This window comes from Bombina bombina, chromosome 3 (genome assembly GCF_027579735.1).
Source record: "Bombina bombina isolate aBomBom1 chromosome 3, aBomBom1.pri, whole genome shotgun sequence".
Lineage (NCBI taxonomy): Eukaryota > Metazoa > Chordata > Amphibia > Anura > Bombinatoridae > Bombina > Bombina bombina.
Window position 1 is genome coordinate 1,035,425,434 of NC_069501.1, and position 27,448 is coordinate 1,035,452,881.

At 42.9% G+C, this 27,448-nt stretch overlaps 1 protein-coding gene across 2 annotated transcripts in view; it reads right to left on the reverse strand.

Annotated features, from left to right (window-relative positions):
• Positions 1-27,448, reverse strand: part of LOC128654357 (ATP-dependent 6-phosphofructokinase, muscle type) — a 232,063-nt gene that overhangs the window by 72,978 nt on the left and 131,637 nt on the right. For both annotated transcript variants that reach the window (XM_053708238.1, XM_053708239.1), the window contains 2 exons: positions 17,056-17,120; positions 2,791-2,854 (listed from right to left, as the gene is read on the reverse strand). In XM_053708238.1, coding sequence (XP_053564213.1) covers positions 2,791-2,854; positions 17,056-17,120 — 129 coding nt within the window. The remainder of the gene's footprint in view (positions 1-2,790; positions 2,855-17,055; positions 17,121-27,448) is intronic.

Here is a 27,448-nt window from a genome sequence, read left to right on the forward strand (position 1 = left end):
AAATACTGCTGTGAAAGATTATTATAAATTTTTTTTATTTTTACACTACCAAAACATAAAATAAAAATAAATTAGAAAACAATACAACCTAACTTGCCAAACATTAAACCTATTTAAGCAGATTTGAAATCAGCTGTTTAAAATAGTCCACATAATAACTAGCAAAGGCACACAGGTTCCAGCTACCAGTTGCCAGTAAACAGCCCCTTGAAACATACATTTTGACGAAAGATAAGAACCACAGGCCCAACAAGTGTGCTCAAAACTTATCTAGTATGTAGGACAGCCTTATGCGTATACCAGGTATTTTTGAGGCGTTGTTTGTCCTTACCACATCTAATGGAAGTTTATTCAATGAATCAACCACACTTTCTGAGAAGTTCTTCTGCAAATGACTCCTGAACTTACTACTCTTCAGCTCAGGGTTGCCGGCTGTCCTACACAAAACTACTGGACAATCTGACTGTGACTGGGAGCAATTGTAGGTGGGTTCACACAATGTTCCTCCAAAACCTCTAATTTAGCTTCTACTCTTGATCCCACAATGTATAATTTTTACAACTGAGCAGTCATTTTTATCCCTTAGCTGCCAATAACATATAAATTAGTAATTTTACCTCTTTGGCTAACAAACATAAACAAATGTGATTTTACCCCCTTGAATGCCCTTCACTTCTTTTTGCTCCATATTTGTAATTTATTTAGAATTAGGAGGCCTTTTTATATTTAGCTAATAACACTCAGGGACTTTAAAAAGCTGGACATTTAAGTGTCCAGTATTTTTGGGAAGATTTTATTTGACAGCCTGTTAAAATACTGGACTGTCAGGTTAAATACTGGACACCTGACAACTCTACTTCAGTCTGAGTTCATGACTCCTTGTTCTCAAATTGTTCTCTTCGTGAAAAACACTCACAGCCTCAGCTTTACTAAGCCCCTTAATATACTTGAAAGTTACTATCACATCACCTCTTTCCCTTCTCTCCTTTAAAATATATATATTTAGGTAATCAAGACTCTCCTGGTGAGTTATATTTTTTAAAACCAGGTACAACTTTAACATCCCTCATTTGAAAAGATTCTGGAGATATGGCCTCAAGAACTGCACACAATATTCAAGATGAGGCCAAACAAGTGATCTGTAAAGAGGCATAAGGACCTTACTATTTCTGCTGCAAATACCTCTGCCAATACAACCAAGCATTCTATTGGCCTTACTTGCTGCAATTCTACATTGTTTACCAACAAGACTGAAACATCTTTTAAAAACAGAACACAAACTATTGTCTTGTCTATAGGACCTTTAAAAGAAGAATGATTTTTTTAACTGAATCATAAAATGTTTGTATAATCTGAAAATAGGTGTATCTACTTTATCTACTACAAATGAATACATGGCATCAAACCTGAAATAAATAATACAGTTTCTGACCAGGAAAGACAAATAATTAGAAATTAGGCCAGAAAACAATGGAACAATGGGTGATCTACATCATTGTTTCTCAACCGTTGTCCTCAAGTACCCCCAACAAGCCAGGTTTTCATTATAGCTGAACAACTGCACAGGTGAAATAATGAGCTAATGGGTGAGAGCAGGTTGGCAACCATGGTGTTACTGATCATCTGATTACTTCACTTGTGCGCTGGTTCAGTTATAATAAAAACCTGGCCTGTTGTGGAGTACTTGAGGACTGTGGTTGAGAAAAGTGATTAAAGGGACAGTAAACACATTGTAATTACATGAATTATGTGTATAATTGAACATACTAGGTGAGTTTTAAAATGTTTACAATGCACATACCCTTGTTTGCTTCTATTGTTTTTCAATAGTCAAACTCCACCCACCACTTATTTGGAGGACTTTTTTTACTGAAGTATACACTGTTAACTATGGTGATTTTGTTAGCAAAGTTATCAGTATTCTGCTGGTTTTTTTAATCTTATCTCTACTGAAGGGGTAGGATACGTGGAAGGGTAGGACTTGTGAAACCAGCCATGTGCTCTTTCAGGTCTCAGAATTTTAAAACGTTTAGGAAAAAGTGCTCCTGTGAACACGAAACTAGTCAGGATGTTTGCCTGCCACATACCTTAATTTAAACTGTTCCAATACATTTTTGTTTTTATCAGCCCTTCTCCTTGGTGCCTTATTAGTGCGGCTGTTCCTTTTTCTTTGAAAAATAATGAAAGTATACATTTTATATTACAATGTCAAAATGATTACTGTCCCATTAAGTTACTTATTTGCTTTATCTGTTTGGTAAACAGACATGAAGGTATTATACTTTTTCTTCCTAAACCGATAGGCATATAAGCCCCTCACTGAGAAGCACCATAAATCTGTGTAGAAACAAAAATACAGAAAGATTGTGGTCATGAAACCTCCTTACGTCCTCAGGCAGTGGCTGGCAAAGTTCACATGAAAAGAAACAGAATGGGGTCCTATGACTCCAAATGACCTAACAGGAATCCATCCAATAGTTAAAAAAATGGAAAAACAGGGAAGCAGGATTCCCGAAAGATTTTTTTTTAAATGTCTGCTGATCAGCAACTGGACGACTACTAAACTAAATCACCTGTTTCATATCCTGTAGTGATGAACATAAAAGCAGTGTAGCTGATAAGGGTTTGCACAGATTACCCTTTGCCAGATCACTCAACTGTTAATCATATCGATAATTAATTTATGGAATGCAGTATATTATGCTGTGCTGTATACCGATTTACATAGTCTACATTTAAAAGCAAATGTACATATTTGCTATAAATCCATAAAAATACATTGCTTCATACCTTAGTGGAAGGAGGTCTTATATGAGCCAATGTTCTATAAACATTCCAGTTGTTTTCAAAACTCCTGAAAACAAGAAAACACAGTTACACTCAAAATCAGAGAACATGACACCAAGTTAAAGTCAGTTGGTCCCATTTAGTCTGAACCTTTATTACCTTGTCAAAATGTCAAAGCACCAGACAATAATTGCTCCCATTGTAGTGTATGCCTTGTTTAATATTATGTACTGTACAAATCCCCTATATAAATAGTTTACATACAGTGGGGCAAAAAAGTATTTAGTTAGCCACCAATTGTGCAAGTTCTCCCACTTAAGAAGATGAGAGAGGCCTGTAATTTTCATCATATGTATACCTCAACTATGAGAGACAAAATGTGGAAACAAATCCAGACAATCACATTGTCTGATTTGGAAAGAATTTATTTGCATATTATGGTGGAAAATAAGTATTTGGTCACCTGCAAACAAGCAAGATTTCTGTCTCTCACAGACCTGTATCTTCTTCTTTAAGAGGCTCCTCTGTCCTCCACTCATTACCTGTATTAATGGCACCTGTTTGAACTTGTTATCAGTATAAAAGACACCTGTCCACAACCTCAAACAGTCACACTCCAAACTCCACTATGGAGAAGACCAAAGAGCTGTCGAAGGACACCAGAAACAAAATTGTAGACCTGTACCAGGCTGGGAAGACTGAATCTGCAATAGGCAAGCAACTTGGTGTGAAGAAATCAACTGTCGGAGCAATAATTAGAAAATGAAAGACATACAAGACCACTGATAATCTCCCTCGATATGGGTCTCCACGCAAGATCTCACCCGTGGGGTCAAAATGATCACAAGAACGGTGAGCAAACATCCCAGAACCACACGGGGGGACCTAGTGAATGACCTGCAGAGAGCTGGGACCAACGTAACAAAGGCTACCATCAGTAACACACTACCCCGCCAGGGACTCAGATCCTGCAGTGCCAGACGTGTCTCCCTGCTTAAGCCAGTACATGTCTGGGCCCGTCTGAAGTATGCTAGAGAGCATTTGGATGATCCAGAAGCGGATTGGGAGAATGTCATATGGTCAGATGAAACCAAATTAGAACTGTTTGGTAGAAACACAACTCGTGTTTGGAGGAGAGAGAATGCTGAGTTGCAACCAAAGAACACCATACCTACTGTGAAGCATAGGGGTGGGGCAACATCATGCTTTGGGGCGATTTCTCTGCAAAGGGAACAGGACGACTGATCCGTGTACATGAAAGAATGAATGGGGCCATGTATTGTAAGATTTTGAGTGCAAACCTCCTTTCATCAGCAAGGGCATTGAAGATGAAACGTGGCTGGGTCTTTCAGCATGACAATGATCCCAAACACACCGCCCGGGCAACGAAGGCGTGGCTTCGTAAGAAGCATTTCAAGGTACTGGAGTGGCCTAGCCAGTCTCCAGATCTCAACCCCATAGAAAACCGTTGGAGGGAGTTGAAAGTTTGTGTTGCCCAGCGGCAGCCTCAAAACATCACTGCTCTAGAGGAGATCTGCATGCAGGAATGGGCCAACATACCAACAACAGTGTGTAACAACCTTGTGAAGACTTACAGAAAACGTTTGACCTCTGTCATTGCCAACAAAGGATATATAACAAAGTATTGAGATGAACTTTTGATATTGACCAAATACTTATTTTCCACCATAATATGCAAATAAATTCTTTCCAAATCAGACAATGTGATTGTCTGGATTTGTTTCCACATTTTGTCTCTCATAGTTGAGGTATACCTATGATGAAAATTACAGGCCTCTCTCATCTTCTTAAGTGGGAGAACTTGCACAATTGGTGGCTAACTAAATACTTTTTTGTCCCACTGTATATTGCAGTCTCAATACCTACATAAAGCTAATTAGATCATGTTATGAATTTTATGTGGTCTGAAACATGAGAAAAGCAAGGAGGTTACATACATTTAAAAGGTTTTATTTTCATTAAAGGGGGTATTTTGCTTGCTGTAGCAATCATTGCAGTACTAGATTTACAGAACTTTATCTTAATGTACAGGAATATTAAAAGTTTACTGACTTTCCAAACCACACACCTATTTCTGTTTGAAAAGAGACTATACTTTTTCCATTACAGTTAATCACCGGCTGCATTGGGCAGCTAAGTATATAGAACACAGATGATATGAAGTGTATTAAAAAATACAAGATTTAATGCAATGCTTGCTTTTAAAACTAAACACCTTTAACTAATAAGATCTTATTTTTAGGATTTACTTATATATTATAAAACAAAATTTATGCTTACCTGATAAATTTCTTTCTTTCTTGACACAGTGAGTCCACGGGATCATCAATTACTGTTGGGAATATCACTCCTGGCCAGCAGAAGGAGGCAAAGAGAGCCACAGCAGAGCTGTTAAGTATCACTTCCCTTCCCACAACCCCCCAGTCATTCGACCGAAGGAAAGGAGAGAAAGGAAATAACACAAGGTGCAGAGGTGCCTAAGGTTTATATAAAAAAAACCTGTCTGAAAAACAGGGAGGTCCATGGACTCACCGTGTCAAGAAAGAAAGAAATTTATCAGGTAAGCATACATTTTGTTTTCTTTCTTATGACACGGTGAGCCCATGGGATCATAAATTACTGTTGGGAATCAATACCCAAGCTAGAGGACACAGATGATTAGGGAGGGACAATATAGGTAACCTAAACAGAAGGCACCACCGCTTGAAGAACCTTTCTCCCAAAAGAAACCTCAGCCGAAGCAAAAATATCAAATTTGGAAAAAGTATGAAGAGAAGACCAAGTTGCAGACTTGCAAATTTGCTCTACAGGAGCCTCATGATTGAAAACCCAAAAAGAGGAAACAGCTCTGAGAAGGAGCCGTAATTCTCTTAGGAGGCTGCTAAAAGCCGTCTCATAAGCCAAATGAATAATACTTCTCAACCAGAGATAATGAGAAGTGTCAGAAACTTTCTGACCTCTACGTTTCCCAAAGAAACAGACCACTGGGACAGAAAGCTGCGATAGTCCATATTCATCTGCAGATAGAATATAAGAGCCCGCACAACATCCAAGTTGTGCAACAAACGTTCCTTATGAGAGGAAGGATTAGGACCGAAACAACTATAGGAAGGAAACATAACTAGTACTAGGAACCGCCTTATCGGTATGAAAGATAAGATAAGACGAATCATACTGCAAGCTGAGAGCTCTGAGACTCTCTGAACAGAAGAAATAGCAATAAAAAAACCTTCCAAGATAATAACTTAATATCTATGGAATGCAATGGCTCAAACAGAGCCTGCTGAAAAACAAGTTTATTGCTCCAAGGAGGGGCAACATATTTAAACACAGTCCTGAATCTGACCAAGGCCTGACAAAAAGATTGCACATCTGGCACGTCCACCAGATGCTTATGTGGCAAAATAGAAAATGTAGAAACTGACCCTCTAGGGTACAGACTGATAAACCCTTCTCCAAACCTTCCTGGAGAAAAGCCAAAATCATAGGAATCCTGACCCTACTCCAAGTGTAGCCCTTGAATTCCTAGATATATACGCCACACCTTATGGAAAATCTGTCTAGAAACAGACTTTCAAGTCTGAATCATGGTCATAAAGAAACCACGCATAGACAGAACTAAGCATTCAATATCAAAGCAGACAGGTTCAGAGAAACGAGATTGGGAAGAAAAAAGGAACACTGATCCGAAGTTCCTTCCTTAGAGACAGTCTTCAAAGTGGGAGATACAACATCTCCACTAGATCTGCAAACCAGACACTGCAAGGCCACGCAGGGACTAAGAAATCTGACCTTCATCAGAATCACTGACGCTCCCTCCTGAACCGAGTAATGACTCGTGGAAAAAGAACAAATGGAGGAAAAACAGGTATGCCAGCCTGAATCCCTCAGGGCCGTTAGGCCATCTATCAGAGTAGACTGAGGGTCTCTTGATCTTGAACCGTACTTTGGAAGTTTGGCATTCTGCCAAGACACATTCGAGCCACCTCCAGCACCCCCCATTTGAAGGTTAAGCAGGAAAATATCTCCGGATGGAGTTACTACTCCCCAAGATGAAAAATCTGTCTGCTCAGGAAATCTGCTTCCCAGAAGCACACTCCTGGAAAGGGTGGCCGATAGACAGCAATAGTGAGCTTCTGCCCACAGAACAATCCAAGCCATCTCCTATATGGCTAAGGAACTCGAAACTGCTACCTGATGGTTTGTAACTGTAACCACAGAAGTTATGTTGTCTGAGTGGAAACCAGGTTAAAGCCAAGCCATCAGAACATTTGGAAATCGTTCTCAACTCCAAATTTAGATGGGAAGAGCAGACTCCTCCCGAGTCCAAAGACCCTGCGCTTGTAAAGAGTCCCAGCCCAGCAGGCTGGTGTCCGTGAACACAATCACCCAGGAACATCTTTGATAACATGTGCCCTGAATCAGATGTTTCTTGAACAATCTTCTGAGACAGATCCGCAGGACCCCCGTTCCATTGACTGAGCATGCACAACTGCAGAGTTCCCAAATGGAATCGAGCAAAGGGAATAATGTCCATAGAAACTATCATCAGACCAGTTTGAACAGAAGGCTGAAGAGAAAGACCAGAGGAAAAAGTCTTAGATTTTCTGACCTCTGACAGAAACAATGCTCCCAGATAGGGTATCTATTATGGACCCTAGGAAAAAACTATCCTTGTCATTGGAGCAAGGGGACACCTTCCTGAGTTCACTTCCATCTGGGAACGAAAAACAAAACAAAAACAACAAGATTGCTTGTTGAAAGACGTCGCCTGAACCAATAACCAAGTACAGCGCTACAACAATTTCCCAAGACCTAATCACTGCTAAGAGAGCACCCAGAACCTAATAAATTATGGAAGCTGTGGCAAGGTCAAATGGAACACAAACTGAAAAGAATTGCTAGAAAAGCAAATCCCAGAAACTTTATATGATTCCAGAAAATGGAAACATGAAAATACTTAGTTTTCAGGTTTATGGTCTTCATAAAATGACCCTCTTGAACTAATGAAGGACGGTACTCTAAGAACTTTTTCTAGACACTGTAGGTCCAGAAAAAAAGGAAGTTCCCAATACTAGGGAACCAAGTCCATATTGAATAGAACCTTAGGCCCTATTCCTGTACAGAAGGTGGAACCACATTCCCAGGGAAGAAAATTTCCATACGCAATTCAAAAAATGCCTCTCTCTTATCCGATCAGCAGATAGGCTTGAGAGGTAGGACCTGCCTCTGGGAGGAAGGTATTGAAAACCACTCAGAAACCTTGAGACACTATGGTCACAGCATATTCTCTGAAGGAAGCAGAGAAAAAGAGCTTCCCCACTTGGTCTGATTCCAGAGCGGGGAAAACACTTCAAACTGAGCTATACTGTACTCAGCTGCAGGTTGTTACTCTGACCCTTAGGTCTATTCTTCTTGACTATAGGTAGAAAAGACCCTTTTCCACACGAAAATCTGAAATATTTTTGACAGACCAGGAACAAAAACAAGGTCTTACCCTTGTAAGGAAACACTAGAAGTTTGAGCTGAGAGGGAATCCTCAAACTACTATAGTCAACACGCCCTGCGGGCTAGAATAGCGAAACCAGAACCTGGTTCTCAGCTTAAAAAATGGAAGAATCAGGAAGAAAAGAATTGGTTAGCTCAAAAGCCTTGATTCTGTCCTGAAACTCCTCCAAGGAGGTCGCTACCATGATCCTAAAAAGGACAGCTATACCTGACAGGGATCAAAGTTTCTTTAGTCAGATTAGAATTAGCTCTGTCTACTACAGGCACTGTAAGAATCATTAATGGAGTCAGCGGCAGGAAAACATAATCTTACAAACAGGAGACAGGTAAAGTTATCCCTGGCTTCTCTTGCTCCTGTGCAAAAAGAAAACTCCATTGCCCAGCTTGGAGCAGAACACTCTTTCACTGAGGAAAGAAAATCGTAGTAACTAAGGAGATTACTAGATATCCCAGTGTAGACAACGACAGAGTCCTCAAACAATACACAGAGGAGTTCAAGCTGAATTTGAAGGATACTACTTCAGCATCAGATGAAGGAATTATACTGTACAATCTGAGATTTTACTCTCAGAGGCTACAGACATATCGTCCTCATCAGCACCAATGAGGTAGGCCAATCTGAGTAGCAGCAGGTGAAACAGAAACCCTACTATCTGAATCTCTAAATCTTCCTCTTGAGATTTCCCTTTAGTAAAGGAAAAGCAGATCATGCCGCAGATAATAACTGGGCTCCAATTTCTGCCAGCAAGAAAACTCCACCAGGAGATAACGAGGAACCGCAGGGCATTGCATGTGACACCATAGAGGCTTGAGACGGTTAGGGAGAATACTGTGGCACTGCCGGAAAGCCTCATCCTAAGAGACAATAGGCTCAAGGGTAAACACTCTAACAAATGTCCAGTACAGAATTGTATACCGAAACAATTTGTGCAAACCAGCATGATACAAAAAAATACACACACCCATGCTGGCAGACAAATAAACAAAACCCTGATACAGCCCCCAAAAGGGACTAAACCCACCAGGAAGCTGAATCTAGAAAAAAATTGAAAATAACATTTTTACATTTAAAGTAGTACTGTCTCTTTAAATGGAATCCGTTTTGTCGCTTAATACTCCGAGAGAAAAACACAACATACTGGCCCTTTAATTAGACTAACTAATAACGGAGCTAAATATTCCCCCTCTTCTCCCACTTCAACGATAGTCCGTTAGCAAAAAAAGTCATTAGAAAAATAAAACGGACAGGATATGTAACCAATGTATCCTATAGGAGGCACTCAACCCAAATAAGCATTAATGGAAACAATATATGCAGTAAATGGGATAATATCTACACAGATGTAATGAAATAATACAATTATCAAACAAAAGTCCCAATTTCCCAATCACCCAGATTGAAAGGGTTGGTAATAGTAGACAGCAATAAAAACAAGACGGCTTGCTACACATAACAGCCGTAACAGCTCTAAACAGCAAACTACATGCTGTATTTACATACGGACGCGGTCGATGCCGCTCTGGAGAAGAAGAGGGAGGAGCTGACCAGGCTGTGAGAAGCTGCAACATTAATCTAAAGCGTGCGCTTCCCAGCCGAAAAAGAAATACATAAGAACCACAAGCCGCAATGAAGCAAAATATTCCCCCTCTTGCAGTGCGAAATTGCGCTAAAAGGAAAACACATTAATGCACCCTAAATAAAGGTACCGATGCAGAGCTCTACCTCACAAGACCCTTAGGCTAAGGAGGGAGATAACATTAACGGAGTCTTCTCTTCCGGATATAAAATAAACCAGAATCCGGCTCAGAAAGAACAAATGCTCCACAAGGGAAAATTAATAACCAGATGTATATTTTGTGCCTTGAATAAACTAAAGCCCAATAAGAAATTAACCCCTTCCTTTCATGAAGGGAGTTTACAGTCTCTTGTCACATGCCTAACAGTGCCTGCATTCTGCCTTAACAATCCCCACTCAGGATTATGTGAAGACCCATCAATAAATTCCAGAGAGCCCAATATATTTTCAATGACTCTAAAGTGCCAGCCTCCGAGCCCCAGAAGACAAAAGGCACATACCTGCATCTAGCTGTCCGGCAGGGGGACCGCTCTCACACAACGTGGAAGGACGCCAACTCCTTACAGAGGTCTGTGAAAAAAAGAAAGACAGAGTAAACCTACTCAGGCTTTCTATACTAGGGCAGCAAACATGTCAGGAAAACTCAGTAAGGCCCACCTCACAAGTATCTAACTGCTTTAAAGCCATAACTGCCCTACTGAAGAGACTAACGTGGAGTACGGCTAGACCTAATCTTGAGAGTAAAAGTCAGAGCAAACCTGCTATGGCTTTCAAAAACTAAATTTATGTTTACGTGATAAATGTATTTATTTCTTGACACGGTGAGTCCACGGATCATCTCTAATTACTATTGGGAATATCATTCCTGGCCAGCAGGAGGAGGCAAAGAGCACCACGGCAAAGCTGTTAAATATCACCTCCCTTCCCTCCAACCTCAGTCATTTGACCGAAGTAAAAAAGAGAGAAAGGAAGTAACAAGGTGCCTGAGGTTTATAATACGACCAAAAACCTGTCTACATAAAACAGGGCGGGACGTGGACTCACTGTGTCAAAAAAGAAATACATTTATCAGGTAAGCATAAATTTTGTTTTCTTTCTAATGACACGGTGAGTCCAATGATCATCTCTAATTAGTATTGGGAATCAATACCCAAGCTAGAGGACACAGATAATAAGGGAGGGACAAGACAGGGAACCTAAACGGAAGGCACCACTGCTTGAAGAACCTTTCTCCCAAAAGAAGCCCCAGCCTAGGCAAAAGTATCAAATTTATAGAATTTTGAAAAAGTGTGTAGAGAGGACCAAGTTGCAGCCTTGCAAATCTGTTCAACAGAAGCTTCATTTTTGAATGCCCAGGAAGAGAAAACAGCCCTCATAGAATGAGCCGTGACTCTCTCAGGAGGCTGCTGTCCAGCAGTTTCATAGGCCAAGCGAATAATACTCTTCAGCTACAAAGAAAGAGAAGTAGCCGTAGCTTTCTGCCCTTTACGTTTCCAAGAGAAAACTACAAACAGAGCAGAAGACTGGAGAAAATCCTTAGTCGCCTGTAGATAGAATTTCAACGCACGCACCACGTCTAGATTGTGCAGCAGACGTTCCTTATGAGAAGAAGGGTAAGGACACAAAGAAGGAACAACAATCTCCTGATTAATGTTCCTATCCGAAACCACTTTAGGGAGAAACCCTAACTTAGTACGCAAAACTATCTTATCCGAATGAAAAATAAGGTAAGGAGATTAAAACTGCAACGCCGAGAGCTCTGAGACTCTACGAGCAGGCGAAATAGCAACAAGAAACAAAACCTTCCAAGATAAAAATTTAATATCTAAGGAATGCATAGGCTCAAATGGAGCCTCCTGAAGAACCTTAAGAACCAGGTTAAGACTCCAGGGAGGAGTAACAGGTTTGAACACAGGCCTGATTCTGACCAAGGCCTGACAGAATGATTGCACGTCTGGTACATCCGCCAGACGTTTATGTAACAAAATAGACAAGGCAGATATTTAACCTTTCAAGGAACTGCCGGATAAACCCTTCTCAAAACCTTCTTGGAGAAAGGCCAGAAGTCTAGGAATCCGAACTCTACTCCACGAATAGCCTCTGGATTCACACCAATACAGATATTTACAGCCATATCTTGTAGTAAATCTTCCTGGTAACAGGCTTACGAGCCTGAATCATGGTCCCCGCTTAGATAAGATTAAGCATTCAATCTCCAAGCAGTCAGCTTCAGAGAAACGAGATTTGGATGAAGGAAGGACCCCTGAAGAAGGTCTTTCCTCAGAGGGAGTCTCCAAGGAGGGGAGGATGACATCCCCACTAGGTCTGCATACCATATCCTGCGAGGCCATGCCCGTGCAATGAGGATCACCGACGCCCTCTCCTGTTTGATTTCGAGCAATGCCCCAAGGAAGGAGAGCGAACGGAGGGAATAGATATGCTAGACGGAAATTCCAAGGGACCGCCAGAGCATCTATCATTACAGCCTGAGGATCCCTCGACCTCGACCCGTACCTCGGGAGCTTGGCATTCTGACGAGATGCCATGAGATCCAGATCCGGCTGTCCCCATTTGAGAACCAAGTTGGAAAACACTTCCGGATGGAGTTCCCACTCCCCTGGGATAAAATCCGCCGCCCATTTGTCCACTCCTAGAATGTGGATCGCAGATAGACAGTTGTCTCCGCCCACTGAATAATCTTGGCTACCTTTGTCATGGCCAAGGAACTCCGAGTTCCTCCCTGATGGTTGATGTAAGCCACTGAGGTTATGTTATCCGACTGGAACCTGATAAACTGGGCTGAAGCTAGCTGAGGCCAGGCCAGAAGAGCATTGAAGATTGCCCTCAGCTCTAGAATGTTTATGGGGAGAGCAGACTCCTCCCGAGTCCATGTCCCCTGAGCCTTTAGTGAGCCCCAGACTGCTCCCAATCCCAGCAGGCTGGCGTCCGTTGTCACAATCACCCAGGTGGGTCTGCGGAAGCAGGTTCCCTGATAGAGATGCTTCTGAGACAACCACCATGGAAGAGAATCTCTTGTCGCCTGATCCAGATGTAACCGCAGAGACAGATCCGCATAATCCCCGTTCCATTGCCTGAGCATGCATAACTGCAGAGGTCTGAGGTGGAAACGGGCAAACGGAATAATGTCCATGGCAACTGCCATCAGACCGATCACCTCCATACATTGAGCCACTGACGGCAGAGGAGAGGACTGAAGGCCCTGACAAGAGTCTAAGATTTTTGATTTTCTGACCTCTGTCAGAAATATTTTGACAGGGAATCTATTATGGTTCCCAAGAACACTACCCTTGTAGCTGGAATTAAGGAACTCTTTCCCAAATTCACCTTCCATCTGTGGGAACGCAGAAAGGATAACAACATCTCCGTGTGGGAGTTCGCTTGTTGAAAGGATGGCGCCTGAACCAGAATGTCGTCCAGATAAGGCGCCACAGCAATGCCCCGCAACCGGAGCAGTGCCAACAGGGATCCCAGGACCTTTGAAATTTTTTTAGGAGCTGTGGCAAGGCCGAATGGAAGAGTCACAAACTGGAAGTGTTTGTCTAGAAATGCGAACCTCAGAAACCTGTGATGATCCCTGTGAATGGGAACATGCAGGTATGCATCCTTTAAATCCACTGTTGTCATGAATTGACCCTCTTGAACCAAGGGAAGAATGGAACGAATAGTTTCCATCTTGAAGGACAGTACTCTGAGGAACTTCCCTCTTTTTTGAGAACCACGAACAGATTGGAGTAAAATCCCAGACCCTGTTCCTGCATTGGAACAGGAACTATCACTCCCAGGTCAGAAAGGTCCCGAACACAGTGTAACAACTCCTCTCTTTTTATGTGGTCTACAGATAATCTTGAGAGCAGAAACCTGCTCCTGGAAGGAAAGGTCTTGAACTCTAGTTTGTATCCCTGGGACACAATGTTCACCGCCCAGGGATCCTGAACATCCCGAACCCAAGCCTGACCAAAGAAGGAAAGTCTGCCCCCCACAAGATCCGATCCCGGATCGGGGGCAGACCCTTCGTGCTGACTTTGAGTAATTAGCGGGCTTCTTAGATTGCTTTCCCTTGTTCCAAGACTGGTTGGACCTCCAGGAAGGCTTGGACTGTTCCTGCTTGGTAGAGGGAGAGGAAGGCTTACCCTTGAAGTTTCGAAAGGAACGAAAATTACTCTGACGTCCCTTCTGCTTATTCCTCTTATCCTGAGGGAGGAAATGACCCTTTTCTCCCGCAAGGTCTTACCCTTGTAGGGAATCACCAAAAGCTTAGACTTAGACAAAACATCCGCAGACCAGGATTTCAACCATAAGGCTCTGCGGGCCAGTACGGCAAACCCAGAAATCTTTGCTCTCAGCTTAATAACCTGTAGGGAAGCATCCGTAATAAAATAATTAGCCAACTTAAGGGCCTTGATCCTATCCTGGATCTCTTCAAGGGGAGTGTCTGTTTGAATAGAATCAGACAACGCATCAAACCAGTATGCTGCCGCACTAGTGACGGTAGCAATACACACCGCAGGTTGCCATTGTAAACCCTGGTGAACATACATTTTTTTGAGCAATTCCTCCAACTTCTTATCCATAGGATCCTTAAAGGAACAACTATCCTCTATGGGAATAGTGGTTCTCTTAGCCAAAGTGGAAATTGCCCCTTCCACCTTGGGGACTGTCTGCCAAGACTCCTTGACAGAGTCAGCAATAGGAAACATCTTTTTAAAAAATAGGGAGAAAAAGGTATACCAGGTCTCTCCCATTCCTTAGCAATAATCTCTGTAGCCCGATCTGGTACAGGGAAAACCTCCACCATGGAAAGTACATCAAAATACTTGTTTAGCTTGCTAGACTTCTTAGGATTGACTATGACCGTAGAGTCGGAGTCGTCCAAGGTAGCCAAAACCTCCTAAAGTAACAAACGGAGGTGTTCTAGCTTAAACCTGAAGGATACAACTTCAACATCAGAAGAAGGAATTACACTGTCTGAGTCTGAGATTTCACCCTCAGATGCTACCGAAGTATCTTCCTCCTCAGACTTCTGGGAGGGAACATTCGGAATAGCCACGACTGCGTCAGAAACCTTACTTACTTATTCTTTACATTTCCCCTTGCGCTTTCCCTGCAGCATAGGAAAAGCAGACAGCGCATCAGATACCGCAGGAGATATGAGGGTAGTGATGTCTTGCCGTGTAACTCCAGGCAGAGCTTGAGAGGAATCGCAGGGCACTGCATGTGTGGACGATAAAATTTGGGACACTTGAGGAGAAAGCTGCGGCATATCTTGAAATTTTTAGGAGACTCCTGAACAGCATCCGCCCTAGACAATGTTGGCTCAGAATCAAAAAGGTTATCCCTGTAATTCAATGTTCTCTCAATACATGAGAAACAGAAAGGGATTGGTGGTTCCACGTTAGCATCAAAACAAAGTACAAGTAACATTTTGCAGAGCCTCCTGGTCCATCTTTACCCAGAATTGAATAAATTAAAAATAAAAGTACTTAATTATTAATCAAAAGTTCACACAAAAAAAAGTTACTGTCCCTTTAAATATAAAATGAAACTGCTTTATTTTTACAGCAAAAATATGAAAAAGTTGTTATTAAACACCCTGGACAGCGCAACCAAATTTCTCCCCTCCGGAACACAGGAATTGAAGAGAAAAGGCGCGCAATAGAAACCTTAGCGCCTCAGCTAGCCCCGCCCATCGTGGGCGTAACAAAATTAACCTCCCGGTCGGCATGATTATCACTGAGGTAAAAACCGCCGGGAGCAAGTAAAACACACACCACCTCTTAACATATTGACTGAGCCTATCTCCTCGTCCCCAGTGCCTGCAACCACTGCCTAATATAAGCCCCTTAACTTGCTAGGAGCCATATATCTAGTGTCCCATCAAAATAAAATATTAAAGTGCCATCCTTTTCCTGTATACTGTTCAGAAAATAAAAATAGCACTTACCTCAATGAATTCTGCCAGGCAGCAGGGCAGCTCACTAGGTTTGAGAGGCATGCTCCCTCATATGGACCTGTGGAAAAAAGACAAAGACTGAGTAATCTTACAGCGAGGATTGTACCCCGCAAGTTCCCATTGCTTAAAAGCCACCACTGCTCTACTGAAGAGACTGACATGGACTACCAGTACACACCAGGAGAAAAGCAGAACAAACTTGCACTGCTGAAAAATAATAAAATCTTGATTGAAGAATCTTCTTCTAGACACCTAAACTTTACCACCTCCTTGCTCTTAACGTAGGCAAAGAGAATGACTGGGGTTGGAGGGAAGGGAGGTGATATTTAACAGCTTTACTGTGGTGCTCTTTGCCTCCTCCTGCTGGTCAGGAGTGATATTCCCAATAGTAATTAGAGATGATCCGTGGACTCACAGTGTCATTAGAAAAAAATAATAAAATCTTGATTGAAGTGAAATAAATCCATTCTTCTTCAGACACCAAAAACTTCACCTCTTCCTTATGCTGAAGGCAAAGAGAATGACTGGGGGTTGTGGGAAGGGAAGTGATACTTAACAGCTTTGCTGTGGTGCTCTTTGCCTCCTCCTGCTGGCCAGGAGTGATATTCCCTACAGTAATTGATGATCCTGTGGACTCACCGTGTCATAAGAAAAAAATATAAATTCTTTAGGACATACCTTATCTCTTCTGAATCATTATGTAATGTACACTTAAAGGGACAGTCTACTCCAGAATATTTATTGTTTAAAAAGATAGATAATCCCTTTATTCCCCAGTTTTGCATAGCCAACTTTTTACCTCTGTGATTACCTTGTATCTAAGCTTCTGCAAACTGCCCCCTTATCTGAGTACTATTTAAAGACATGCATTTTAGCCAGTCAGTGCGGACTTATTCGTAACTCCACAGGAGTGAGCACGGTGTTATCTATAGGACACACATTAACTAGCACTGTCTTGCTGTGAACAGCTAATAAATGCACTTACATAAATGTGGCCTTCAGGGAATGGGTAGTAAAGGCATTATCTATCTTTTTACACAATAATTTTTTTTTATTAGACTGTCCCTTTAAGTTTTTTAAAAAAAAATACTTTGTTCTAATTTATGAAAAATGCCAGTACTTTATTATTAATAATAAATCTTTACAGCATACTATAATTCTTGTTACAGAACTGTTTTCTAAGGCATTTACCTTCCTCTTAATTTAAGAGCATCATTAAAGCGCTTCTCATTCATCGCCTGTGTGACATCCTTGGTCTGAAAAAAAAAAAAAAGTCTTATCAAATACAATCTCACCATAAACACAGCAGCTACCTATAGGAAAACAATTAAAAAGCAACACAGAAAACTATTTTGAAGTTGCTTTAAACAACATAAATTATGCTTACCTGCTAATTTCCTTTTCTTCAGATGGAAAGAGTCCACAGCTGCATTCATTACTTTTGGAAATTAAGAACCTGGCCACCAGGAGGAGGCAAAGACACCCCATCCAAAGGCTTAAATACTCCTCCCACTCCTCTCATTCCCCAGTCATTCTGCCGAGGAACAAGGAACGGTAGAAGAAATATCAGGGTGAAAAATGTGCCAGAAGAATAAAAATACGGACGCGCCACATAAAAAATACGGGTGGGGAGCTGTGGACTCTTTCCATCTGAAGAAAAGAAAATGATAAGGTAAGCATAATTTATGTTTTTCTTCATAAATGGAAAGAGTCCACAGCTGCATTCGTTACTTTTGGGAAAACAATACCCAAGCTATAGAGGACACTGAATGCCAAGATGGGAGGGTACAAGAGGCGGCCCATTCTGAGGGCACCAGGCCTGAAACCACTACCCAACAAAACCCCGCTTTGTCCAAAGCCGAGAACATTGAAAGGAAAAAGCCCCAAGGACACTGACCCGCAGATAGTCTGGAAGCCTAGCTAGAGACAGCAAAATCAGACTCAACTGAGACAACAGTACTCCAGGAGACACCGTCGCCCAGGGGTCGGCCCCCAACCACACACCCCTTACTAGCGAAGGGAACACCAGTCCAAAACTCCCAAAGGGACAGAGCAAGAAAGGAGAAAGGAGATCGAACGGACACCACAAAATTCCATAAAGGAAGACCCCTAGAACGAGCATAGCTCATAAAGACCCAATGGGTCCAAAACTAATAAGGGGAGGCAACGCCCAGACCAACATTACACAAGGTCTAGGACCAGGCATTCAAACAGCGATTTCTACTCTCCATGTCGAGTGGAAGCACTGAAATGACAACTGAAGACCTATCCTCAAGTCGTCACCACTTAGAATACTGAGGTATTCAACACAAACACATGTAACAGACCCAGACGGGATAAACACCCGAGTCAGAAAACTTTACTAAGAAGTAAAATTCGGCTAACATGATATCGGATTGTAAAAACTCCAAGACAGAGGGCACCTTCTAGGCAATCCCAGCCGCCAGACCGACACATAAGTCCCAAAGGGGAGAAGTATAGAACCTCAACTAAGAAGTATAGAACCTCAACTAGGCCTATTACACAAAGCAGCCAGATCCTTGCACACATATGGGTAGGTTAAGGGTAAGTGCCAAAAAAATGTACCGCCAATACTCTAAGCTAAAGGATTGGCGGTACGTTTTTTTGGCACTTACCCTTAACCTACCCATATGTGTGCAAGGATCTGGCTGCTTTGTATTCGTTTTTTGTTGAGGGAAGGAGGTGAAGTTCCCTGTATGTGAAGTTCCCTGTATATCCCCTTTTGCACCTGTCGGACCGGAACTATTGCTCTAGCTACAGCTCCCGTGGGAGCGCTGAAGAAGTGACACAGAGCGGTGCTACAGAGGCAGTGGAGACGCAGCGCGGCACACAGAGAACGAAACCGCATACATACTGAACGCTTACCAACGGACTTTGGAATAGGCCTATTACACCCCTGCAAAACAAGGGAATACCACGAGGACAAGGTCACTCGATCAAAAGCTAGTCTCCACCTCACCTTACGAGACAGAGGAGTACCTGAAACCAAGGATTCAGAGCATTCCCAGATCCAGAAAAAAATCCTAAGCAGAGTCAAAAAGAACTCACGAAGGGAAATACAGGTCCCCAAAGGAGACCCAACTCACATGGACAAACGGACAAAATCCAAAGGGTCTCAAGAAGAGAGCAATCCTCTCCCGAAGGGAAACCCAGGGCCCCATAAGGAGACCTAACCCACATGGGGAAGTCCACAGGTCTCACTGACCAGAGTACACCGGAAAAGGACAATTCCTAGAGCCTCCGAAAGGCCAACCCGCCTTAAACCAGAGGTAAGGAGGTGCTAAACCTACAATCCTCCCACATGAGGAAGAATATTCTAGGTCCCGAGAGACTCAGAAGCAAAATGAGTTAAGAAGGAGGTGCTAAACCTACAATCCTCCCACATGAGGAAGAATATTCTAGGTCCCGAGAGACTCAGAAGCAAAATGAGTGACCAGTCATAGCTCATAAAGACCCAATGGGTCCAAAACTAATAAGGGGAGGCAATGCCCAGACCAACATTACACAAGGTCTAGGACCAGGCATTCAAACAGCGATTTCTACTCTCCATGTCGAGTGGAAGCACTGAAATGACAACTGAAGACCTATCCTCAAGTCGTCACCACTTAGAATACTGAGGTATTCAACACAAACACATGTAACAGACCCAGACGGGATAAACACCCGAGTCAGAAAACTTTACTAAGAAGTAAAATTCGGCTAACATGATATCGGATTGTAAAAACTCCAAGACAGAGGGCACCTTCTAGGCAATCCCAGCCGCCAGACCGACACATAAGTCCCAAAGGGGAGAAGTATAGAACCTCAACTAAGAAGCTAGTCTCCACCTCACCTTACGAGACAGAGGAGTACCTGAAACCAAGGATTCAGAGCATTCCCAGATCCAGAAAAAAATCCTAAGCAGAGTCAAAAAGAACTCACGAAGGGAAATACAGGTCCCCAAAGGAGACCCAACTCACATGGACAAACGGACAAAATCCAAAGGGTCTCAAGAAGAGAGCAATCCTCTCCCGAAGGGAAACCCAGGGCCCCATAAGGAGACCTAACCCACATGGGGAAGTCCACAGGTCTCACTGACCAGAGTACACCGGAAAAGGACAATTCCTAGAGCCTCCGAAAGGCCAACCCGCCTTAAACCAGAGGTAAGGAGGTGCTAAACCTACAATCCTCCCACATGAGGAAGAATATTCTAGGTCCCGAGAGACTCAGAAGCAAAATGAGTTAAGAAGGAGGTGCTAAACCTACAATCCTCCCACATGAGGAAGAATATTCTAGGTCCCGAGAGACTCAGAAGCAAAATGAGTGACCAGTCATAGCTCATAAAGACCCAATGGGTCCAAAACTAATAAGGGGAGGCAATGCCCAGACCAACATTACACAAGGTCTAGGACCAGGCATTCAAACAGCGATTTCTACTCTCCATGTCGAGTGGAAGCACTGAAATGACAACTGAAGACCTATCCTCAAGTCGTCACCACTTAGAATACTGAGGTATTCAACACAAACACATGTAACAGACCCAGACGGGATAAACACCCGAGTCAGAAAACTTTACTAAGAAGTAAAATTCGGCTAACATGATATCGGATTGTAAAAACTCCAAGACAGAGGGCACCTTCTAGGCAATCCCAGCCGCCAGACCGACACATAAGTCCCAAAGGGGAGAAGTATAGAACCTCAACTAAGAAGCTAGTCTCCACCTCACCTTACGAGACAGAGGAGTACCTGAAACCAAGGATTCAGAGCATTCCCAGATCCAGAAAAAAATCCTAAGCAGAGTCAAAAAGAACTCACGAAGGGAAATACAGGTCCCCAAAGGAGACCCAACTCACATGGACAAACGGACAAAATCCAAAGGGTCTCAAGAAGAGAGCAATCCTCTCCCGAAGGGAAACCCAGGGCCCCATAAGGAGACCTAACCCACATGGGGAAGTCCACAGGTCTCACTGACCAGAGTACACCGGAAAAGGACAATTCCTAGAGCCTCCGAAAGGCCAACCCGCCTTAAACCAGAGGTAAGGAGGTGCTAAACCTACAATCCTCCCACATGAGGAAGAATATTCTAGGTCCCGAGAGACTCAGAAGCAAAATGAGTGACCAGTCAACCAACTTGAAGGCTCAATAAGGACTGAAACAATCCTTCCAGCCTCACGGACCCACGAGTCCTTGTTAGAATGCTTAGCTGAAACTTGTAAAATAAAAACAAGAAACACAAATAATAAGGTAAGCACTCGGCGCCTCGACCGGACCAGCCAGGTCGAACAGGCACCACGTGTCGGAACAGGCCCCGAGAAATAAGATCTAAACCCAAGCAGGACCAGCCTGCAACAGGGCCGTAATTGTCAAGCTGCCTAAATCCTCCCTCAGAGGGGAAGCAAATAACAGACAGAAATAGGACTAACATGTCCCTTAACAACTTCCGCAGAAGTAAACAGCAAGAATCAATACCAGAGATAGTTACCGAAGGAAACATATAATCAAAATAAAAGTCATCCTAACTGGATAAAATAAAATATAAGACAGCCCATAGGCAAACGCCTAAGAAGAAACAGGCATACCTGCAGGACCAGCCAAACGGAACCCTGATCTTCCAACAAAAACTGGGAAGGATCTCAACAACCGACATTCAGGAGATTACGCCATCCCCACATGTCTAATGAGGTGAACCATTCGAAGAAGAATACTGCGGATTCTCGTATCCGTTAAGGATAGGATCCTCTAATAACTCAAAAACGTGTCTGAGTAAAACGTGAAGGCGCGCTACTCTGTAACGAAAGGCACAACACTCAGGGACAGCTACACCCACAGGGAACTGTAAAGGCCCACCCAAGGCCGGGAGACCCGGGGCAATCGGGCACGAACACAAACGCAAATAAATGCCTGGGCTTTGCGGACGCATAATCGCCAAAATTATGTGAAAGCTAAAACGAACTGCAACCTCCGGGGGGAACAAGCAGCCCTGCAAGGAGGGATAAACAAGGAGGGATAAACATAATCCCTCCTTGATATTAACCATCGATTCCAAGAACCAAAGGAGCCTCACTGAGGCCCTATCCTTTATACTTAATAAGTCCTGCAGGATAGTACCTTACAGGAATCAAAGAAGATACAGTACATTCAGATGAAGTAACATGAAACAATCTTACTGGAATCTACGCTGTGGAACAGGAACATGGCCCTTCCAGTGTGACAAATATTAGCAGCGCCTCCTCCATGGACTTGAGAGAAGAAAGCAGGCAGTAAAGCGAAGTTCGACAACGCCGATTGCTTTTGAAGCTGTTAAAATGAGACGGGGTGGTTTCGCAGAAAGACTCTTCCTGCATCTCCGGACTCTAACTTTCATCCAGGCTCTCACTGAGAGGCTGACAGGATTACTTTAAACTCCTGTCCCATGTTGAAGAGTACTACTCTCCATAAGAGACAAAACAAACGTCTGACACTTCTCTGCCAACCTCCTGGGACGAAAGGCAAAGAATGACGGGGATGAGGGGAGTGGGAGGAGTTTTTAAGCCTTTGGGGGCCAGGTTCTTAATTCCCAAAAGTAATGAATCATTTTATTGTGAAAGTAGACTTGCAGACAAAACAAAAAGTATTCATTCAGTAATTTATAAAAACGTACAGCTTTCTGGCCTGATTGTAAATTATTGTACATTTTAAAAAAATATATATTTTCTTCATCTGTAATATTTTTTTCTTTTATATTGGATACCTTGAAAAATATTGTATTATTTGTAACCTTCCCCTACACCCTCCAGACAATTTTTGTCCTGTTTTCATTCCCTACTTATCTCCAGTTTGGATAACAAAATCTCTTTAAAATAAAAAAATGTATTTCTTCCTACTGTTTTATTACAGAGAAGAACCTGATAAGGCTTTCCTTTGTCTCTATTACTTTTTATTTTTGCTTTAGAACCTTTAGCTGTTAGACTTAGGAAGTCTTTTCCTGTGTTTAATCTGGAATTTGTCAACATATCTAAAGAGCTATGTCCCTTTAAAGGGACATGAAACCCAGTTTTTTTTATTTCATGATTCCGATAGAGAATACAGTTAAAAAAAAAGTTTCCAATTTACTTCTATTATCAAATTTGCTTCATTCTTTGTTGAAGAGATATCTATATAGGTAGCGTGCACATGCCTGGAGCAATACATGACAGGAAATAGTGCTGCCATCTAGTGCTCTTGCTAATGAATAACATTGCGGCAAAATTGCTGCCATATAGCGCTGAAGACGCACGCTCCTCAACTTACCTTCCTGCTGTTCAACAAAGGCTAACAAGAAAATGAAGATTTAGTAATAGAAGTAATTAGAAAAGTTGTTTAAAATGGTTTAATCATGAAAGAACAATTTTGGATTTTATAATTAAGAATGTTAAATTTTTTCTATATGTAACAAAAACAGAATTTATGTTTACCTGATAAATTACTTTCTCCAACGGTGTGTCCGGTCCACGGCGTCATCCTTACTTGTGGGATATTCTCTTCCCCAACAGGAAATGGCAAAGAGCCCAGCAAAGCTGGTCACATGATCCCTCCTAGGCTCCGCCTTCCCCAGTCATTCGACCGACGTAAAGGAGGAATATTTGCATAGGAGAAATCATATGATACCGTGGTGACTGTAGTTAAAGAAAATAAATTATCAGACCTGATTAAAAAACCAGGGCGGGCCGTGGACCGGACACACCGTTGGAGAAAGTATTTTATCAGGTAAACATAAATTCTGTTTTCTCCAACATAGGTGTGTCCGGTCCACGGCGTCATCCTTACTTGTGGGAACCAATACCAAAGCTTTAGGACACGGATGAAGGGAGGGAGCAAATCAGGTCACCTAGATGGAAGGCACCACGGTTTGCAAAACCTTTCTCCCAAAAATAGCCTCAGAAGAAGCAAAAGTATCAAATTTGTAAAATTTGGTAAAAGTGTGCAGTGAAGACCAAGTCGCTGCCTTACATATCTGATCAACAGAAGCCTCGTTCTTGAAGGCCCATGTGGAAGCCACAGCCCTAGTGGAATGAGCTGTGATTCTTTCAGGAGGCTGCCGTCCGGCAGTCTCATAAGCCAATCTGATGATGCTTTTAAGCCAAAAAGAGAGAGAGGTAGAAGTTGCTTTTTGACCTCTCCTTTTACCAGAATAAACAACAAACAAGGAAGATGTTTGTCTAAAATCCTTTGTAGCATCTAAATAGAATTTTAGAGCACGAACTACATCCAAATTGTGCAACAAACGTTCCTTCTTTGAAACTGGATTCGGACACAAAGAAGGCACGACTATCTCCTGGTTAATGTTTTTGTTAGAAACAACTTTCGGAAGAAAACCAGGTTTAGTACGCAAAACCACCTTATCTGCATGGAACACCAGATAAGGAGGAGAACACTGCAGAGCAGATAATTCTGAAACTCTTCTAGCAGAAGAAATTGCAACCAAAAACAAAACTTTCCAAGATAATAACTTAATATCAACGGAATGTAAGGGTTCAAACGGAACCCCCTGAAGAACTGAAAGAACTAAATTGAGACTCCAAGGAGGAGTCAAAGGTTTGTAAACAGGCTTGATTCTAACCAGAGCCTGAACAAAGGCTTGAACATCTGGCACAGCTGCCAGCTTTTTGTGAAGTAACACAGACAAGGCAGAAATCTGTCCCTTCAAAGAACTTGCAGATAATCCTTTCTCCAAACCTTCTTGAAGAAAGGATAGAATCTTAGGAATTTTTATCTTGTCCCAAGGGAATCCTTTAGATTCACACCAACAGATATATTTTTTCCATATTTTGTGGTAGATTTTTCTAGTTACAGGCTTTCTGGCCTGAACAAGAGTATCAATGACAGAATCTGAGAACCCTCGCTTTGATAAGATCAAGCGTTCAATCTCCAAGCAGTCAGTTGGAGTGAGACCAGATTCGGATGTTCGAACGGACCTTGAACAAGAAGGTCCCGTCTCAAAGGTAGCTTCCATGGTGGAGCCGATAACATATTCACCAAGTCTGCATACCAAGTCCTGCGTGGCCACGCAGGAGCTATCAAGATCACCGATGCCCTCTCCTGATTGATCCTGGCTACCAGCCTGGGGATGAGAGGAAACGGCGGGAATACATAAGCTAGTTTGAAGGTCCAAGGTGCTACTAGTGCATCTACTAGAGTCGCCTTGGGATCCCTGGATCTGGACCTGTAGCAAGGAACCTTGAAGTTCTGACGAGAGGCCATCAGATCCATGTCTGGAATGCCCCACAACTGAGTAATTTGGGCAAAGATTTCCGGATGGAGTTCCCACTCCCCCGGATGAAATGTCTGACGACTCAGAAAATCCGCTTCCCAATTTTCCACTCCTGGGATGTGGATTGCAGACAAGTGGCAGGAGTGAGTCTCCGCCCATTGAATGATTTTGGTCACTTCTTCCATCGCCAGGGAACTCCTTGTTCCCCCCTGATGGTTGATGTACGCAACAGTCGTCATGTTGTCTGATTGAAACCGTATGAATTTGGCCTTTGCTAGCTGAGGCCAAGCCTTGAGAGCATTGAATATCGCTCTCAGTTCCAGAATATTTATCAGGAGAAGAGATTCTTCCCGAGACCAAAGACCCTGAGCTTTCAGGGGTCCCCAGACCGCGCCCCAGCCCACCAGACTGGCGTCGGTCGTGACAATGACCCACTCTGGTCTGCGGAAGCTCATCCCTTGTGACAGGTTGTCCAGGGACAGCCACCAACGGAGTGAATCTCTGGTCCTCTGATCTACTTGTATCGTCGGAGACAAGTCTGTATAATCCCCATTCCACTGACTGAGCATGCACAGTTGTAATGGTCTTAGATGAATTCGCGCAAAAGGAACTATGTCCATTGCCGCTACCATCAAACCTATTACTTCCATGCACTGCGCTATGGAAGGAAGAGGAACAGAATGAAGTATTTGACAAGAGTTTAGAAGTTTTGATTTTCTGGCCTCTGTCAGAAAAATCCTCATTTCTAAGGAGTCTATTATTGTTCCCAAGAAGGGAACCCTTGTTGACGGAGATAGAGAACTTTTTTCTACGTTCACTTTCCACCCGTGAGATCTGAGAAAGGCCAGGACAATGTCCGTGTGAGCCTTTGCTTGTGGAAGGGACGACGCTTGAATCAGAATGTCGTCCAAGTAAGGTACTACTGCAATGCCCCTTGGTCTTAGCACCGCTAGAAGGGACCCTAGTACCTTTGTGAAAATTCTTGGAGCAGTGGCTAATCCGAACGGAAGTGCCACAAACTGGTAATGCTTGTCCAGAAATGCGAACCTTAGGAACCGATGATGTTCCTTGTGGATAGGAATATGTAGATACGCATCCTTTAAATCCACCGTGGTCATGAATTGACCTTCCTGGATGGAAGAATTGTTCGAATGGTTTCCATTTTGAACGATGGAACCTTGAGAAACTTGTTTAGGATCTTGAGATCTAAGATTGGTCTGAATGTTCCCTCTTTTTTGGGAACTACGAACTATGGAACAGGATGAATCACTCCCATTTTTAACAGGTCTTCTACACAATGTAAGAATGCCTGTTTTTTTATGTGGTCTGAAGACAATTGAGACCTGTGGAACCTCCCCCTTGGGGGAAGCCCCTTGAATTCCAGAAGATAACCTTGGGAGACTATTTCCAGCGCCCAAGGATCCAGAACATCTCTTGCCCAAGCCTGAGCGAAGAGAGAGAGTCTGCCCCCCACCAGATCCGGTCCCGGATCGGGGGCCAACATCTCATGCTGTCTTGGTAGCAGTGGCAGGTTTCTTGGCCTGCTTACCTTTGTTCCAGCCTTGCATTGGCCTCCAGGCTGGCTTGGCTTGAGAAGTATTACCCTCTTGCTTAGAGGACGTAGCACTTGGGGCTGGTCCGTTTCTGCGAAAGGGACGAAAATTAGGTTTATTTTTGGCCTTGAAAGACCTATCCTGAGGAAGGGCGTGGCCCTTGCCCCCAGTGATATCGGAAATAATCTCTTTCAAGTCAGGGCCAAACAGCGTTTTCCCCTTGAAAGGAATGTTAAGCAATTTGTTCTTGGAAGACGCATCCGCTGACCAAGATTTTAGCCAAAGCGCTCTGCGCGCCACAATAGCAAACCCAGAATTTTTCGCCGCTAATCTAGCCAATTGCAAAGTGGCGTCTAGGGTGAAAGAGTTAGCCAATTTGAGAGCATGAATTCTGTCCAAAATCTCCTCATAAGAAGAATCTTTATTGAGCGCCTTTTCTAGTTCATCAAACCAGAAACACGCTGCTGTAGTGACAGGAACAATGCATGAAATTGGTTGTAGAAGGTAACCTTGCTGAACAAACATCTTTTTAAGCAAACCCTCTAATTTTTTATCCATAGGATCTTTGAAAGCACAACTATCTTCTATGGGTATAGTGGTGCGTTTGTTTAGAGTAGAAACCGCCCCCTCGACCTTGGGGACTGTCTGCCATAAGTCCTTTCTGGGGTCGACCATAGGAAACAATTTCTTAAATATAGGGGGAGGGACGAAAGGTATGCCGGGCCTTTCCCATTCTTTGTTTACAATGTCCGCCACCCGCTTGGGTATAGGAAAAGCTTCGGGGGGCCCCGGGACCTCTAGG